At 41.4% G+C, this 15,972-nt stretch overlaps 1 protein-coding gene across 1 annotated transcript in view; it reads left to right on the top strand.

Annotated features, from left to right (window-relative positions):
• LOC140478814 (uncharacterized) overlaps positions 1-15,972 on the top strand; it is a 309,839-nt gene that overhangs the window by 262,111 nt on the left and 31,756 nt on the right. The window contains exons 21-27 of the mRNA XM_072572218.1: positions 197-325; positions 2,837-2,968; positions 6,416-6,544; positions 11,050-11,178; positions 12,541-12,669; positions 13,501-13,629; positions 13,729-13,857. Coding sequence (XP_072428319.1) covers positions 197-325; positions 2,837-2,968; positions 6,416-6,544; positions 11,050-11,178; positions 12,541-12,669; positions 13,501-13,629; positions 13,729-13,857 — 906 coding nt within the window. The remainder of the gene's footprint in view (positions 1-196; positions 326-2,836; positions 2,969-6,415; positions 6,545-11,049; positions 11,179-12,540; positions 12,670-13,500; positions 13,630-13,728; positions 13,858-15,972) is intronic.

Below are 15,972 nucleotides of genomic sequence, written 5' to 3'. Positions count from 1 at the left end.
GTAAAGCACTTGGGACACTACTGAAAAAAATGAATTGCAACTTCAAGATTACTAGTTTTTCCCAGGTGGTGCTATATAATAAATGTAACCTGCAGCAAAAGGAAATGTCTGAATGTGTCACAATAAGTAGGTCTCCCATGATTAGGTGATCTGTATTTTAATCTGTCCATTTGTCTTTTATATATTTTGTTCCCAGTTTGTCCTCCAGGTTATTATGGGCCAGCTTGTCAGTATCTCTGCCTCTGTGGAAATGACACCCAGTGTAACAGCATAACTGGAGATTGCATCTGTGGCCCTGGATGGGTGGGACGTGACTGCAAAGCATGTAAGTTAAAATACTGAAGAACTATACATTTCAAGTATCTGTCCTCGTCCACGATTTGTGTGTGTGTGTGTGTGAGAAATTAAGATATGCTTTATATCACAACTAATAGAAATGTAGACATAACCAAAAATTACAACAACCAACATCAGACACAACCTTGGAATGACAATATGCCTTACAGCATAGCTGCCTTAATTATATTTATTTCATTTTCTACTGTTATTACTTTAATTAGTCATAGAATCATAGAGATGTACAGCATGGAAACAGACCCTTTGGTCCAACTCATCCTTCTAAACTCTTACTTTTCGTATATCCATCCAGATGCCTTTTAAGTGTTGTAATTTTACCAGTCTCCTTCACTTCCACTGGCAGCTCATTCCATTTACGTACCACCCTTTGCGTGAAAACCTTGCCCCTTAGGTCCCTTTCTGAAAACTAAGAATGATATACCAAGACAGATGAGCACAGAAACTTGTAACATATTCACAGTCTTTCCTTATACTTTTTTTTTGCCTCGGGGAAGCTTTCTAAGTCTTTTACAATGAGAAATACAGTCAGTGCTTCTGGCATTTCCACGGGGTTTTCCATTATTAGTTCTCAAATTGACTTCCTGGAGAATCAACACTCTCACTTTACTTACACCTTTTATTGTTAAATGTTTGTAGAAACTGTTGCAATTTATTTTTGTCTTTCTAACTAGCTTTCTCTTGTACTTTGATTTCTCCTTCTTTGGTTTTATTTAGATCACTTTTTGTTGGTTCTTAACATCCCTCCAATCTTCCTTGCAGAATAATGTTTCTTTCAAGAAGACACTATCCTTAACTAAGCTATTTAGCTACAGATGATGCATCCTTCGCAAAGGGTATTTCTTTCTCACTGAGATAAATCTTTGAGTTATTAAATATCTCCAACAGTGTCCATGGTATCTCTATATGTTTTACATTTCCACCCACTTTTCTATTCAGTATAGCTGCATCTATAGTAATTTCCTTACAATTACCTTTATTTAGTATTAAAACTAGTCTTAGACCTTCACCCTTTACCTTCAAATTGAACATAAATTTTTACCATGTTATTATCACTGTCATCTAGAGGCTCCTTTCACTATATGGTTATTAATTAATGTTATCTTATTCTATGTTAAGAGGTCAAGAAAAGCCTGCTCCATAGTTGATGCTAGAATTTACTGCTCTAAGAAAAACATTCTATGGACTCATTTTCCAATCCATCTTTATGAATCTGATTCATCCCTTCAACATGCAGATTTACGTCACCCATTGTTATTGCATTCCTTTTTTTAATACTACCTTTTATTTCTTCTGGCATTCTAGGGAGCATAACATTGTGACAACAGTAATTGTCATTGGCTTCTCTTATCCATTTATTGTCATTAGTTTCTCTTATCCATTAGCTTGATGTCATAAATTTCAGTCTTTCTCAAACATTTTTTTTGTAAATTGCTTTTGGCTGGATTTTTTGTTCAGCTCATCAGAGAGAGTGTTGTTGGTAGTGGGACATCTAGTTTTATTATTGGTACTGTCAGGTCAGATATAAAGTAATACGATCCAAAGCAAAATGTGCAGGGACTCTGAAGAGCAACTAGTATGAATGGTGCACCATCAGACATCAATCATTCTGACTGACTCAATGTGTGTGTTAATTTAAATAATTGTCTTCAATTAATTGCTTTTGGTGTAGATTCATATTCCTCAGAAATTCAGATGACAGAATCTCAAATTAATTCATATGAGACCTGGCATCTTTCAGAGACTTTTAACTTGCTTAATCAATTGAACCTGAATTAAAATCCATGTCATAGAGCAGAAAGCACAATGAAGAGCCCAAACCTGCAAATATTAAGGTCAATTCCAAGCCTCTTCTTTGATCATTTCTCTTGAGCCAGTGTCAAAAGACATGATTCCACAGCTCTCTCCTTCCAAGACTGTGGAAGCAGTTGACACTAACACTAGCGTCATAGAAATGTACAGCACAGAAACAAACCCTTCGGTCCAACCCGTCCATGCCGACCAGATATCCCAACTCAATCTAGTCCCACCTGCCAGCACCTAGCCCATATCCCTCCAAACCCTTCCTATTCATATACCCATCCAAATGTCTTTTAAATGTTACAATTGTACTAGCCTCCACCACTTCCTCTGGCAGCTCATTCCATACACGAACCACCCTCTGTGTGAAAAAGTTGCCCCTTAGGTCTCTTTTATATTTTTCCCCTCTCACCCTTAACCTATGCCTTCTAGTTCTGGACTCCCCCACCCCAGGGAAAAGACTTTGTCTATTTATCCTACCCATGCCCCTCATGATTTTATAAACCTCTATAAGTTTACCCCTCAGCACTGATTGATGACTGTCGGAAGAGACTGTGATGCCTTCAAAATGAAGACATCTTCAGAATATTTACAGTCAGTGGTGCAGCTGTCAGATCTTGTGTTATGCACATCAACCTCTCATGACAGATTCTGCACACCCTGTCTGTTTTATTTTCTGCAGCTTGTGACGTTGGCCAGTGGGGAAATGGTTGCAAGAATGCCTGTGACTGTAACAATGCTGATGGGAGCTGTGATCCTGTGACTGGCTACTGTCTGTGTGAAGCAGGCTACACAGGGGATCGCTGTGAGCAGAGTAAGATTCAGAAATCTGTATGGAACTCATCTATTGTACTGTGCCTATGCAAATCTAGAGCAGAAGGGAGTGAATTCCAGTTGATGGGAAAGGAATACAATAATAAAGAAGTTCATGATATGTAAAAGATGCATGATTATTAAAGTAATGCAGTGCATTGAATGGCTTATATTAATAATTTAATCACAGATCCGTTTGTCCAGCATTGTAATGTTAAGGTGTTCTGAGATCTATCTTTAAACAATGTAATGTAACTGTTAAAGCAAATGCTACATGTGTGTTCAGAGAGTTGTGGAGGAGATGCGGTGGAGATCCTTCACTTCCCGCTCCTCTGCCCTTGAAGCCTGCCCCTCCAATCGCTACCAGGACAGAACCCCACTGGTCCTCACCTACAACCCCACCAACCTCCAGATACATCGTATCATCCTTTGTCATTTCCGCCACCTCCAAACAGACCCCACCACCAAGGATATATTTCCCTCCCCACCCCTATCAGCGTTCTAGAAGGAGCACTCCCTCTGCAACTCCCTCGTCAGGTCCACACCCCCCACCAACCCAACCTCCACACCCGGCACCTTCCCCTGCAACCGCAAGAAATGCAAAACTTGCGCCCACACCTCCCCTCTCACTTCCCTTCAAGGCCCCAAGGGATCCTTCCATATCCATCACAAATTCACCTGCACCTCCACACACATCATTTACTGCATCCGCTGCACCCGATGTGGCCTCCTCTACGTTGGGGAGACCGGCCGCGTACTTGCGGAACGTTTCAGGGAACACCTCTGGGACACCCGCACCAACCAACCCAACCACCCCGTGGCTGAACACTTTAACTCCCCTCCCACTCCGCCAAGGACATGCAGGTCCTTGGCCTCCTCCATCGCCAGACCATAGCAACACGACGCCTGGAGGAAGAGCACCTCATCTTCCGCCTAGGAACCCTCCAACCACAAGGGATGAATGCAGATTTCTCCAGCTTCCTCATTTCCCTTCCCCCCCATCTTATCTCAGTCCCACCCCTCGGAGTCAGCACCGCCTTCTTGACCTGCAATCTTCTTCCCGACCTCTTAGCCCCACCCCCTCTCCGGCCTATCTCCTTCCACCTATCGCATTCCCAACACCCCTCTCCCAAGTCCCTCCTCCCTACCTTTTATCTTAACCTGCTTGGCACACCTTCCTCATTCCTGAAGAAGGGCTTTTGCCTGAAACATCAATTCGCCTGCTCCTTGGATGCTGCCTGACCTGCTGCGCCTTTCCAGCAACACATTTTTCAGCTCTCATCTCCAGCATCTGCAGTCCTCACTTTCTCCTTTTTCATATTTGAATTGCCAACATTGATGTATTCTTTGTTGAATAGCCAAGGATGTTACGACAAAAACATGTTTGCTAGTACAGAATTTGAGTACTGTTGGAGATTAAAAGAAACACACTCTTGAAGCTTTCCCTCTTGTGCTTATCAGGACAAAATTGCAAGAGTAGCAAATCTCATAAGGAGCGATAGTTAAACTGCACGAGAAAAGGGTGCAGATTCATTCGCAAATGGACCAGGGAATAACTATGCCTTAAGCTTTTGTTTAGACGAAAAAGGGGCATTGCATAAACAGGGTCCTGCGTATATATATTTTTAAATTCTCTGAGCCTATTGTGAACCCAACTGATAATCTTAATACAGACCTTAGTATAATCAGGATTGTTTAGTAAATTGTGTCCAATAACAGAATCACATCTAATGGACACTATGTTCTGAGATTTGCAGGCATGGGGTGATTGAGTGTTGTCAGCACTCTGCCTGTTTTGAATAGCCAAAATTGTTGGGTTATAGACCTTATGTGTCTGGTATCACACCAGCACTGAAAATCATGTACCATAGTATTCGTTTGTGTGATAGACGGATGTGACAACAGGCACTGGTGCTTATCTCAGCTGACATCCTCACAAGGACACTTTCAGAAGGTTTACCAGATGGTAAAGCATTTATAAAGAGTCCTGATTTCTGTTGCAGCCTTTGGAATATTGTACAATTGTCGAACCTATTGCTTTCCTTAGAGCGGGGATTAAATGAGACATTGAGCTAATGTCATCTCTTTTCAGTGAGCTTTTGCTGGTTGACTGTAAAACAATTTGGCTTACAAGAAGACCTCTACTCCATTGAAGTCCCTCTTTTAATAAGTGGACATTTCTACATCACATGACTGCAGCACTTCAAGAGATTCATTACCACCTATTAAGCAAGAGTTAGGTTTCGGTAATAAATGCTGATCTTGAAAGTGATACCCCTATCCCAAAAGTTAATGTAAAACAAACATTTCTCTTCTCTATAAGGTTAGACAGAACATAAATATGGACAAAACATCGTCGAAATAGCAAAAAGAGAAATTGCTGAAAAAGCTCAGCAGGTCTGGCAGCATCTGTGCAGAGAAGTCAGAGTTAACATTTTGGGTCCAGTGTCTCTTCTCAGAATTAAGGAAGGGTCACCATACCCAAAATGTTAACTCTGATTTCTCTTCACAGATGCTGCCACACCTGCTGAGCTTTTCCAACAATTTCTGTTTTTTTATTCCTAATTTACAGCATCATCAGTTCTTTTGGTTTTTGTCATTTAAAAAGCATTATGTCAAATAGATTAGTCTGTAGTGTGTTGTTTTTTGAAGTCATTGAGACGAAATACATTCATTCTCCAATTCTGCTTTCCCAGTTGGAATTTAGAATTTGCTGCTCATTCTTAATATGCCAGTCAAAAAAAACAAAATATTGTGGATGTTGGAAGTCAGAAACAAAATCAGAAATTGCTAGAAAAGTTCAGCTGATGAGGCAGCATCTATGGAGAGAAAGCAAAGTCAGCATTTCTGAAGAACTGTTACTGGACCGAAAACATTAACTCTGCTTTCTCTCCACAGATATAGAGCGACCTGTTGTGTTTTTCCAGCAGTTTCTTAATATGCCAAAGTTCAGGAATTATCATTGTTTAAATATTTCAAATTACAATAGTCATTAGTTCTGAACATGAATGAAATGAATTATAGCCTCTGAGATTTGTGATTTACTGTTGTTGTTGGACTAAAGCCCAGGTCAGCTCCTTTAATCATTTCCTCCTTCAACTCTATTGAGATGTTGCACTGAATGCAACAATATAAGTGTTTTAATGTGTTTTGTGTTGAAGAAAAAGTGATGTGGACTTTTTGAAGACACAAGGTAAGATCTCTCACCAATAACATTGTGTGTGTGACTTTTCAACATTAGCTGGCTTGTAATGCATTGATCACATTCTCCTTTGGTCACTTCGAAATGAACAGAATGTCAAATACAGTTGCATTCATTCAGTTGGCTTTATTGTGAGCTGACTCTGGAAGGCAGGGCAGACTGTACACTGAACTGATGCAACACATTAGTCTGCAGCACAGCAATGGAACAGATCCTCACACTGGCTTTCTATTTTCCTGTGTGCAGAGTGCCCTGATGGAAGTTACGGTTCAGGATGTAAGTTCAGATGTCAATGTGAAAATGGGGCAGCTTGTGACCACGTCAGTGGCGCATGCACCTGTGCAGCAGGATGGACTGGAACTTTCTGTGAAAGACGTAAGCCTTTCATTTTCCATTCTCAAGCATCTCTGTTGTCAATCGCTTACAAATTAAAAGAGAATGGTAAAATAACTGTTTTGAAATCAAGGATTCTGGGTGGCTATGACAGGGTGGATGCTGAGATGGTGCCTCTCTTTGTGGGGGAATCTCAAACTTGCAGGCACAGGTTCAAAATGAGGTGTCACCCATTTAAGGCAGGGTTGAAGAGGAATTTCTTCTCTCAGAGGATCATTTGTATTTGGAATTCTGTCCCCCAGAAGCTACAGAGGCTGGGTCATTGAATATATTCAAGACTGAATTTGTCTTTTGATGGACAAGGGTTTTGGAGGCACATACAGGAAAGTGGAAATAAGGCAGCAATCAGATTACCATGATCTTATTGAATGGTGGATGAGGCACTAAATAGTTTTACTGCTTCACCTATTTGTTATATTCATCAGTAACCAAGGTGACATGTGGAAAAGCTTCGGCGTAACCTTTCTTCAGGACTGGGGGGTGGGTGTAGGGGGAGCTGCAGATAAAGGGGATGGTGGGGCAGGGTGGTGAGGTGGGGATAGGTGATGACAGGTAGAGAGTACAACATGATTAGTCAATGGGAGGAATGAATCCAGTTGGTGGCGGGGAGGAGTAGAAGGGAGGGGGAGGGGTTAGGAAGGGATTTGGGGATGGGAGGGGAGGTTATTTGAAATTGGAGAACTCAGAGTTGAGTCCTCCAGGCTGTGGGCTGCCCAGGCAGGAGATGAGGTGTTGTTCCTCCAATTTGTGGTGTGGTTCGTTATGGCAATGGAGGACGCCAAGGATGGTCATGTTGGAAAGAGAGTGGGAAGGGGAATTAAAATGGGTGGTGACTGGGAGGTCTGGTCAGCCCCTGTAGGCCTGGCTGCGATGCTTAGCGAACTGTTTCCCCAATGTAGAGAAGACCACATCAGGAGCACCTGATGCAGTAAACTAGATTGGAAGAGAGATGAGTGAACCTCTGCCTCACCCGGAAGGACTGTTTGGGGCCCTGAGTGGAGGTGAGGGGCCTGGTGACCTGGCAAATTTTGCATCTTTTCTAGTTGCAGGGCAAGGTACTTGGGAGTTCGGAGGGTTTGGTGGGGAGAGTGATGCAAACCAAGAATTGTTGAAGGGAACGGTTCTTGCAGAAGGGGTAGGAAAGGGAAGATGTTATTGGTGATGCGGTCCAGTTGGAGTTGGCAGAAGTGTTTAAGGATGATGCTTTGGATGCAGAGACTGGTGGGAAGGTAGGTGAGGACAAGGGAAACTCTATCTTTATTGCATGGGGGGAATGGTTTAGAGCAGTGGAACGTGGAATGGAGGTGGTGTGATGAAGGGCTGTCTGGATGACAGAGGAAGGAAAAGCATGTTGTTCAAAATAGGTGGACATCTGGGATGTTCGCAAGTGGAATCATCCGAACAGATCTGGAGGAATTGGGAGAATAGGATGCAGTTCTTGCAGGATATGATTTAGCTGTTTCATTCACTCTATTAGTAAGATGTAAAGTGATTCATCTCTATTCAGCCCTGTTGGGGACACAGCTATCTCCTTCACAGTCACCAGTGCCATCACCAGCAAAACACACAGCCCTTTAAACTTAGATTCTTTCCTGAAGTACTTCACATTTGCTCACTTTGACAAAAATGTACAACATACCAATGAAAAGGATATTTTTAGGAGGAATAGTCAAAACCTTGGTAAAATGGTGAGTTGCAAGAGGAAGTCCAGATGAAGGGTTTATGGAAAGAATTCCAATGGATTGTGTCTTGCTTTCAGAAGGGTTAGCCTCTAATATTGGAATATAAAAGGGGGTGCACAAGTATCCAAAGTGAAAGAATTGTAAGTGCGGGAACAAGGTCTAAGATGGGTTTTCAGAACTAGAGGTGGTTGTAGAGACAATGAAGGAGTGTCTGGAAACTAGCAGGGACATTAAAAAGGTATGAAAGAATGTTGAAGAGGCAAAAGGGATGTTCCATTATAGATGCAAGGAGTGATGTCAAGGCAATGTCGGTAATTTAAAAAGCATATGATTTTAAATTTAAAAATTTTAGCTTAGCCATTTATAACCATAATTGACTGAACTGCATCCACCTCACTTTTCTTTTCCAAGAGCATCTCTCCACTGTTTCAAAACCTCCTCTATGTTCTTTCTCACAACACATCCAAACCTTATTTTGGAATTGTGAGCATTTTCTTCAGTTAAGCAGTAAGAAAGGTGAAACCATCTCTTCCACTCCTACCACATTCTCCATGTGGTCATGGCAGGTTCCCAGCCATCTTCCAGTTTGAATTGACTTTAACCTTGACATCCTGTTGATTCTTGGGCATTGCCTCGGACCTAATATTGACCAATCTTCCACATTTCTCAACCCTTAGAACATAGAACATTACAGCGCAGTACAGGCCCTTCGGCCCTTGATGTTTCGCCGACCTGTCATACCAACCTGAAGCCCATCTATTCCATGTACATCCATATGCTTGTCCAATGACAACTTAAATGTACTTAAAGTTGGCGAATCTACTACCATTGCAGGCAAAGCTTTCCATACCCTTACTACTCTCTGAGTAAAGAAACTACCTCTGACATCTGTCCTACATCTATCACCCCTCAATTTAAAGCAAAGCCCCCCTTCTACTGCTTTTGCATTTGTTGACTGCTTGCCCAATGTCCAGTCTTGGATGTGCCCGAATTTCCTTTGTTTAAACATTGAGAAAACCAGAGTCGTTTGGCTCTTCTCACAAATGCTACCATCTTGTCACAGGACAACACATGTTTAGATGTTACAACTTCAAACACAATACAAGTGTTAGTCTGACAACAACGTAGCTCCATTCTAATCTGTAAATCTGCACATAATGGTCAAATTCCTCCATCTATACAAGTACTTTACCCTGTTAGTCTAATAACATCCAATTTACCATGAAAGTATGGAAAATAGTTTGTTAAAGTATGGAAAATGGTTTGTTTACTTTACATAAATGTAGAGGTCTGAAATGACAATGGAAATACCTGACAGATTTGGCAGCATCTGTGGAAAGAGAAACCAGAAGTTAACATTTTGGATCAATGACCTTTCACCAGAACTGAATGATATTGCAGTTCTAAGCAGGTTTTAAACAGGTACAGACACAGGGAAAGATGGCAAAAGAGAAGGAAAAACAAAAGGGAATGTCTGTGACATGCTTACTATTGGATGTGACTGTTGAAAGGGATATGGTGAAACAGGATAGTAAAGTGAAGAGGGTGGGTGGATGATTGATTTCGTTAGCAATAATGGGGAGTTGGACTAGACAGCCAATCTTGGTACCATAGTTTCTCTTCGGTTCAATGTAATTACTCCCTGGGTGAAAAATAGATTGTTAATTTAAAATGAGAAACTAGCTTATGAACAGCCAGGAGGTAATCTGAAACTGGATAAAATGTTGCAGGTAAAAATGTTGCTGACATCTGGACCCATTCTCCTAAATCTTTTCTGCATCTTCTCTAAAGCTTTCATGTTCTTTCTGAAGTGCAATGCCCAGAATTGGATACAATACTGCAGTTGAGGCTGAGGTATAATTTTACAAAGCTTTTTTATTTGGTCAAAGTTTGGTAGAAGATTTGTAGCTCGGGTGCTCGTTGTTGTGGTTCTGTTCGCCGAGCTGGGAATTTGTCTTGCAAACGTTTCGTCCCCTGTCCAGGTGACATCCTCAGTGCTGGGGAGCCTCCTGCGAAGCGCTTCTGTGCTGCTTCCTCCGGTATTTATAGTGGCCTGTCTCTGCCGCTTCCGGTTGTCAGTTCGAGCTGTCCACTGTAGTGGCCGGTATATTGGGTCCAGGTCGATGTGTTTGTTGATAGAGTCTGTGGATGAGTGCCATCTTCTTTATTTGGGTTCTTTGTTTTTGTACTCTGTGCACCTCAGAAGTTAGATGGACATGTGATAATATATGGAGAACAACATAGCTACTAATTTATTCAGTTGACAGAAGTAAATATAATAACTTTGGATGGCAAATGGCACAGAAGTTTCCATTTCTGCTGTGAATATGTTGCTTTTTTGTGAGTATCACCCAGGGATTACTTTTGTAAGAGAAGTGGTAGACAGCAGCCTCTGGTGGACACTGAGAATGATGAGTTCATGGTTTATAAATAACAGCAATTCAGTTCTTCTGAACAGCCAGGCACATGAAAATGGCAGGATCAGTTTGGATGCTATAATCTGCTACTCAATGGCTATGTGGATTTCATCCTTCTAGTGCAGTCACATGATGAACTGTCTTGTTACATCTCACACCCACTCAACCCAGCTGCAATAACTAATATAATCTGGTTGTCCATGGGAGGGATTTGTGAAGAAAACCTGACAGAATAGCACATGCTGTAATTGAATAAAAGTGTCTTTTTGTTTAATGTCTCATCATTTCTGATTGATTTCCTTGTTGCTGGGATTTGCAGACATTATTCTAACTGTCTTTTACTTTGCCCGACCAAGCTGTTAAACCATGACTATTATCTCACCCCCAGCATGTCCTGATGGATTTTATGGCTTTGACTGTCAGCTGATGTGCAACTGCAGAAATGGTGCCAGGTGTGACCATGTGACTGGAGCTTGCCACTGTCCTCCAGGCTGGCTGGGACCACAGTGCAGCCAGCGTAAGTTTACTCCGAAGAGAAGAGGGTGCTGATTTGGTTTTGAATTTGTAACGAGATTTGGAGCTGAGGTTATGGTTATCAACTTTAGGAGCCACTTTAATTTCTGAAACTTTGTAGCAAGGATTTGTTTGCTTTTGGTCATCGCTGTAACTACATTGGAGATTTTTGACATGATGTGCTTGAACATATGTGTCTGTGGCACGTATACCTGCAGATGAAACATTGTTCCCCACAAGCGGAACATTATCATCGTTAGCACTGAATATCACCCTTTTGTTGGGGAGAATATTGTTGATCCGTAGGAAATTTCACTACTGGGGCACGGGCTTCACATATGAGAGTAACATCATACTCACTGGTAAGAACGGGCACTGATCTGTTTTATTTACCAGATTGTTGTAATGTGGTTCTTACAAGGGACTCCAATAACCAGCAAGCTTCTGTCTGATGTATGAAAGGGCGAATCGCCGTAGCCCTACCAGACCAGAAGCTGCTCTCACATTAAAGAGAGATGACTGGAGGTGGTTTAACCTGAGGATGACCAGACCTTGGGTGAAGGGAAAGGTTAATCTCAGCTGGCAAAATAATTGAATTCATGCTGTAGGTATCACTCTGCATTGCAAATTGACCACCAAACAAAAAACCAACACAATCTGTAAGCAGTCAGTTCATGTGACATTTTATCAATTCCTACTTTAGAAATAGAACCAGTCTGACTCAAGGTTGGAATGCATACAGACTCTAACCTCACACCTTTCATGTATTGTCTGAGGTGAGATGTCACTTTTTTTTAAAAACTTATCTCAGGAATGTGACTTGAAAGAAGTTCTAGAATTTACATATTAATAAATCAAAACCTGCAATACATTCAAAGTGATTAAAGACTTAACAGCAATCAAGGTTTGTTCAATACATCTCATTAGTTATATGACACTTTGATATTTTACTATAAAATGCATGTCCTATGATACTGCCCCACTCCTTACCTGACAAAGGAGCAGTGCTCCAAAAGCTTGTAAATTCAAATAAACCTGTTGGCCTATAACCTGGTGTTGTGTGTGTTTTTACCTTTGTCCACCCCAGTCCAACACCAGCACCTCCACATGATAACCAACCAACTAGGCTAACTGAGCCCTGATCTAATCTATAAGAATTAAGGAATTGGACAAGCCCATGTTCAAGCAAAAGTAACTGTGTCTATGCTGCTAGTGTAATTTTGATAGTATACATTGACAAAATGACAAGCTAAAATTAGAAATTTTGTGAGAAAATTGCTTACATCACAACACATTTCTGTGTAGTTTACTTGTTGTTTAGTGTGGACTGAATGCCGTATTTCACCTTTGTTTTCGATATCTCCAGCATGTCAAGGACAGAGCTATGGTAAGGGCTGCAGCCAGCTCTGTAACTGTTCCAATAATGCAACATGTGATCATGTGACTGGCCAGTGCCTGTGCACTCCTGGATGGACTGGAACTGCATGTCAACAAAGTAAGTAGCTATTAACAGGATTGAGAGGGTGGGACTTCACAATGGTATCTCAACATTCACCTCAATGCAGCTATTCAGGGAATGCTGTGGCTCTGTAGCTCTGCCTGGTTTTCAATTCCATTGCATTAACATTTCTCCAGTATATTACTTTCTACATTGTTGCTCCCTACCACCCCTCCTCCCACTCTCATTTGAAACTAATATAAAATTAATGGTTAATGACAGATTGATATCAAACTGATGTATAGGAGGGAAGAGAGAATGTGGGAAAATTTTAATTTATGATTCAAAGGACTACAAATAATTATTTGACAAAAACCCAATAAGTCCCCTAAGTCCTGGCAAACACAAATTTGAAATGTCTTAAGATTAAGGTTGTTTGTTAACTATGAAGGAGGTATTTCTTGACTGCAACAATGTGGGATTATCCTTCTCTACATCACTGACTGTTGTGGACTTTCAATAAAACTATAAAAATATAGAGTCATGCTGTCATTCATACTATCTGTAAGTTGCATATTTTTTGTTATTTGTTCAGGGGTTGTGGGCACAATGAGCTAGGCTAGTATTTATAGCTCATCCCTAAATGTCCAGAGAATATTTAATAGTCAACTACATTGCTCTGGATCTAGAGTCACATAAAGGCCAGACTAGGTAAGCATGACAGCTTTTCTTTCCAAAAGGGAATTTGTGAACCAGAGGGACTTTTACAACAATCAACATTGGGCCCAACTTTTAATTCTAGTTATTTTATATTGAATTCAAATTTCATCATCTCTTCATTTTTTATTTTGCCACTTTTTTTTTTATCCTGTATTTTTTTTCCCACAGGATGCCCCACTGGCTCCTATGGATTGAACTGCTTACAGCTCTGTATCTGCAGAAACACTGCCCAGTGTGACCACGTGAGTGGGTTATGCATTTGCCCCAAAGGGTGGACTGGTATCGCTTGTGAACTTGGTAAGCTCAGAATTCAGTTTAAAGATCAGCAGTTAGTTTAAGAAGGAAAACAATGCAAAATTATTGTTTACTGTGAGGATGTGTGCACTTCTTTTTTAGAGTGTGAAGATGGATGGTATGGGGAAGGATGTCAGCAATACTGCAGCTGCAGTAATGGTGGAACTTGCGAGCGACACACTGGAGAGTGCATTTGTGGATCTGGCTGGATTGGAGCAAAGTGTGAGACTCGTAAGTAATTTTCAGTCTTATAAGTATAAGGGTTACGTTTCAGATTAAAACAAAAGATCTCTGTGTTGTAGCTATGTGCAGTAGATCCCTGTCAAACCTAGTTCATAAGTAATCTATTTACAAATTCAACTTGAAGTTACCCTTAGCTGGTCATCCTTTGGTTTCCTGTCTGTTTAGAACACTGATAGGACTACTGATGTGCCATCTGTGGAATGTAACTAGACAACTTACAATATTACAATTGTACTTCTGAATACATATCAAAGGGTTTGGCATAGATTTGTTTTCAGAATTGAGAAGAAATCTGGAGGTTTTCTTATTGCCTCAAGTTGTGCTGTCTATACCTATACATTCAATTGTTGACAATTTAATTTATCTGATCTTTTTCCCAGCTTTTGAATGAGTTAAAAAAAAATTCATGGGATCTGGAATTGCTAGCTGGACGACATTTTTGGCTTCCACCATTACCATATCTAGATTAGATTACTTACAGTGTGGAAACAGGCCCTTCAGCCCAACAAGTCCACACTGCCCCGCCGAAGCGCAACCCACCCATACCCCTACTTCTACCCCTTACCTAACACTACGGGCAATTTAGCATGGCCAATTCACCTGACCTGCACATCTTTGGACTGTGGGAGGAAACCGGAGCACCCGGAGGAAACCCACGCAGACACGGGGAGAACGTGCAAACTCCACAGTCAGTCACCTGAGGCGGGAATTGAACCCGGGTCTCAGGCACTGTGAGGCAGCAGTGCTAACCACTGTGCCACCGTGCCGCCCACTTACCCTGGGAAAGATGGTGGTGAGTTCCTTAAACCACCCCAGTCTGTGAGTTGAAGGGATACCCACAGCATAGTTAGGAAGGGCGTTCCAGCATTTATCTAGTCAGGAAGATATTCAAAATGTTGAAGAGGGCTGAGAACAACATTGATCATTCAATCAGTACCACCAGAAAGTAGACTAATCTTTTTTATTTCTTCCATAAGACTCTTCTTCTGCAACTTCCCCAAAGCCCAAAGCAATTTCCTCAAAAGAATCACCTCCTTAACACAGAATAGAATAGAATCCCTTCTTCCTCCTGTCTAACCTTTGCATCAAGCATTTATTACTTCTTACTGATTTTAAACTTACCCACAATACATCCTTTCTCATTTCTGTCAATTTTCATTATCAACGCTCACTGTCCACTCACTCCTTTAAACTAGAACAACCTTTATCTTCAAGTGCTCATAGGGTTCATCATAGATAAGTCTCTGACTATCTCTGTGCTTTCTCACAAATCCCTCTGCCCAATACAAAATTCTGTCCTCACTCTCACATTTTGATCTGCCATTTCTTACTGATGCCTGGGGCAACCTTTTTCCACAATCATTCTACCTTCAATGGTCACATCCTTTTTAAAATTCTTTCATGGGGTATGGGCATCACTGGCTGTGGCAGCATTTACTGCCCATCCCCAGTAGCTCTTCAGAAGGTGGTGTCAACTTTTGTTCTTTAACTGCTGCTTTCTATTTGCTGTAGGTAGACCCACAATGCTATTGTGAAGGGAGTTCCAGGATTTTGATTATGGGACACTGAAGGAAGGGCAATATATTTCTAAGTCAGAGTACTGGATGGCTTGGAGGAGCATGTCCAAGTGTTGATGTTCCCATGTAACTGCTGCTCTGGTCCTTCTTGACAGTAATGGTCAGAGAAACCGCTGTCAAAGGAGCTTTATAGATTTTGCATAATTCTGCTGTTGAGGATTTGCTGTGGAGGGATTAAACGTTTATGGATATGATGCTAATTAAGCAGGCTGTTTGATCTGGATGGTGTCAAGCTTCCTGAGTGTTGTTGGATTTGAGGTCTTCCAGGTAAGGGGGAGTGGTCTATCACACTCTTGACTCCTGCCTTTCAGATAGTGGAAAGACTTTGAGGAGTCATCAGATTCCTAGCAACAGACCTGCTCTTGTTGCCACAGTACTTGTATGACTTCCGATGAATGGTAACCCCCAGCATGTTGATAGTTGAGGATTCAGTGATGGTGATGCTATTGAATGTCAAGGGCGATGATTTGATTCTCACTTGTTGGAGATGATTACTGCCTGGCATTGTGGAATGCAAATATCACTT

Source organism: Chiloscyllium punctatum, chromosome 6 (assembly GCF_047496795.1).
Source record: "Chiloscyllium punctatum isolate Juve2018m chromosome 6, sChiPun1.3, whole genome shotgun sequence".
Taxonomy (NCBI): domain Eukaryota; kingdom Metazoa; phylum Chordata; class Chondrichthyes; order Orectolobiformes; family Hemiscylliidae; genus Chiloscyllium; species Chiloscyllium punctatum.
Note: the sequence above shows the minus strand (reverse complement) of the source record. Positions and strands in the feature narration are given on the sequence as shown.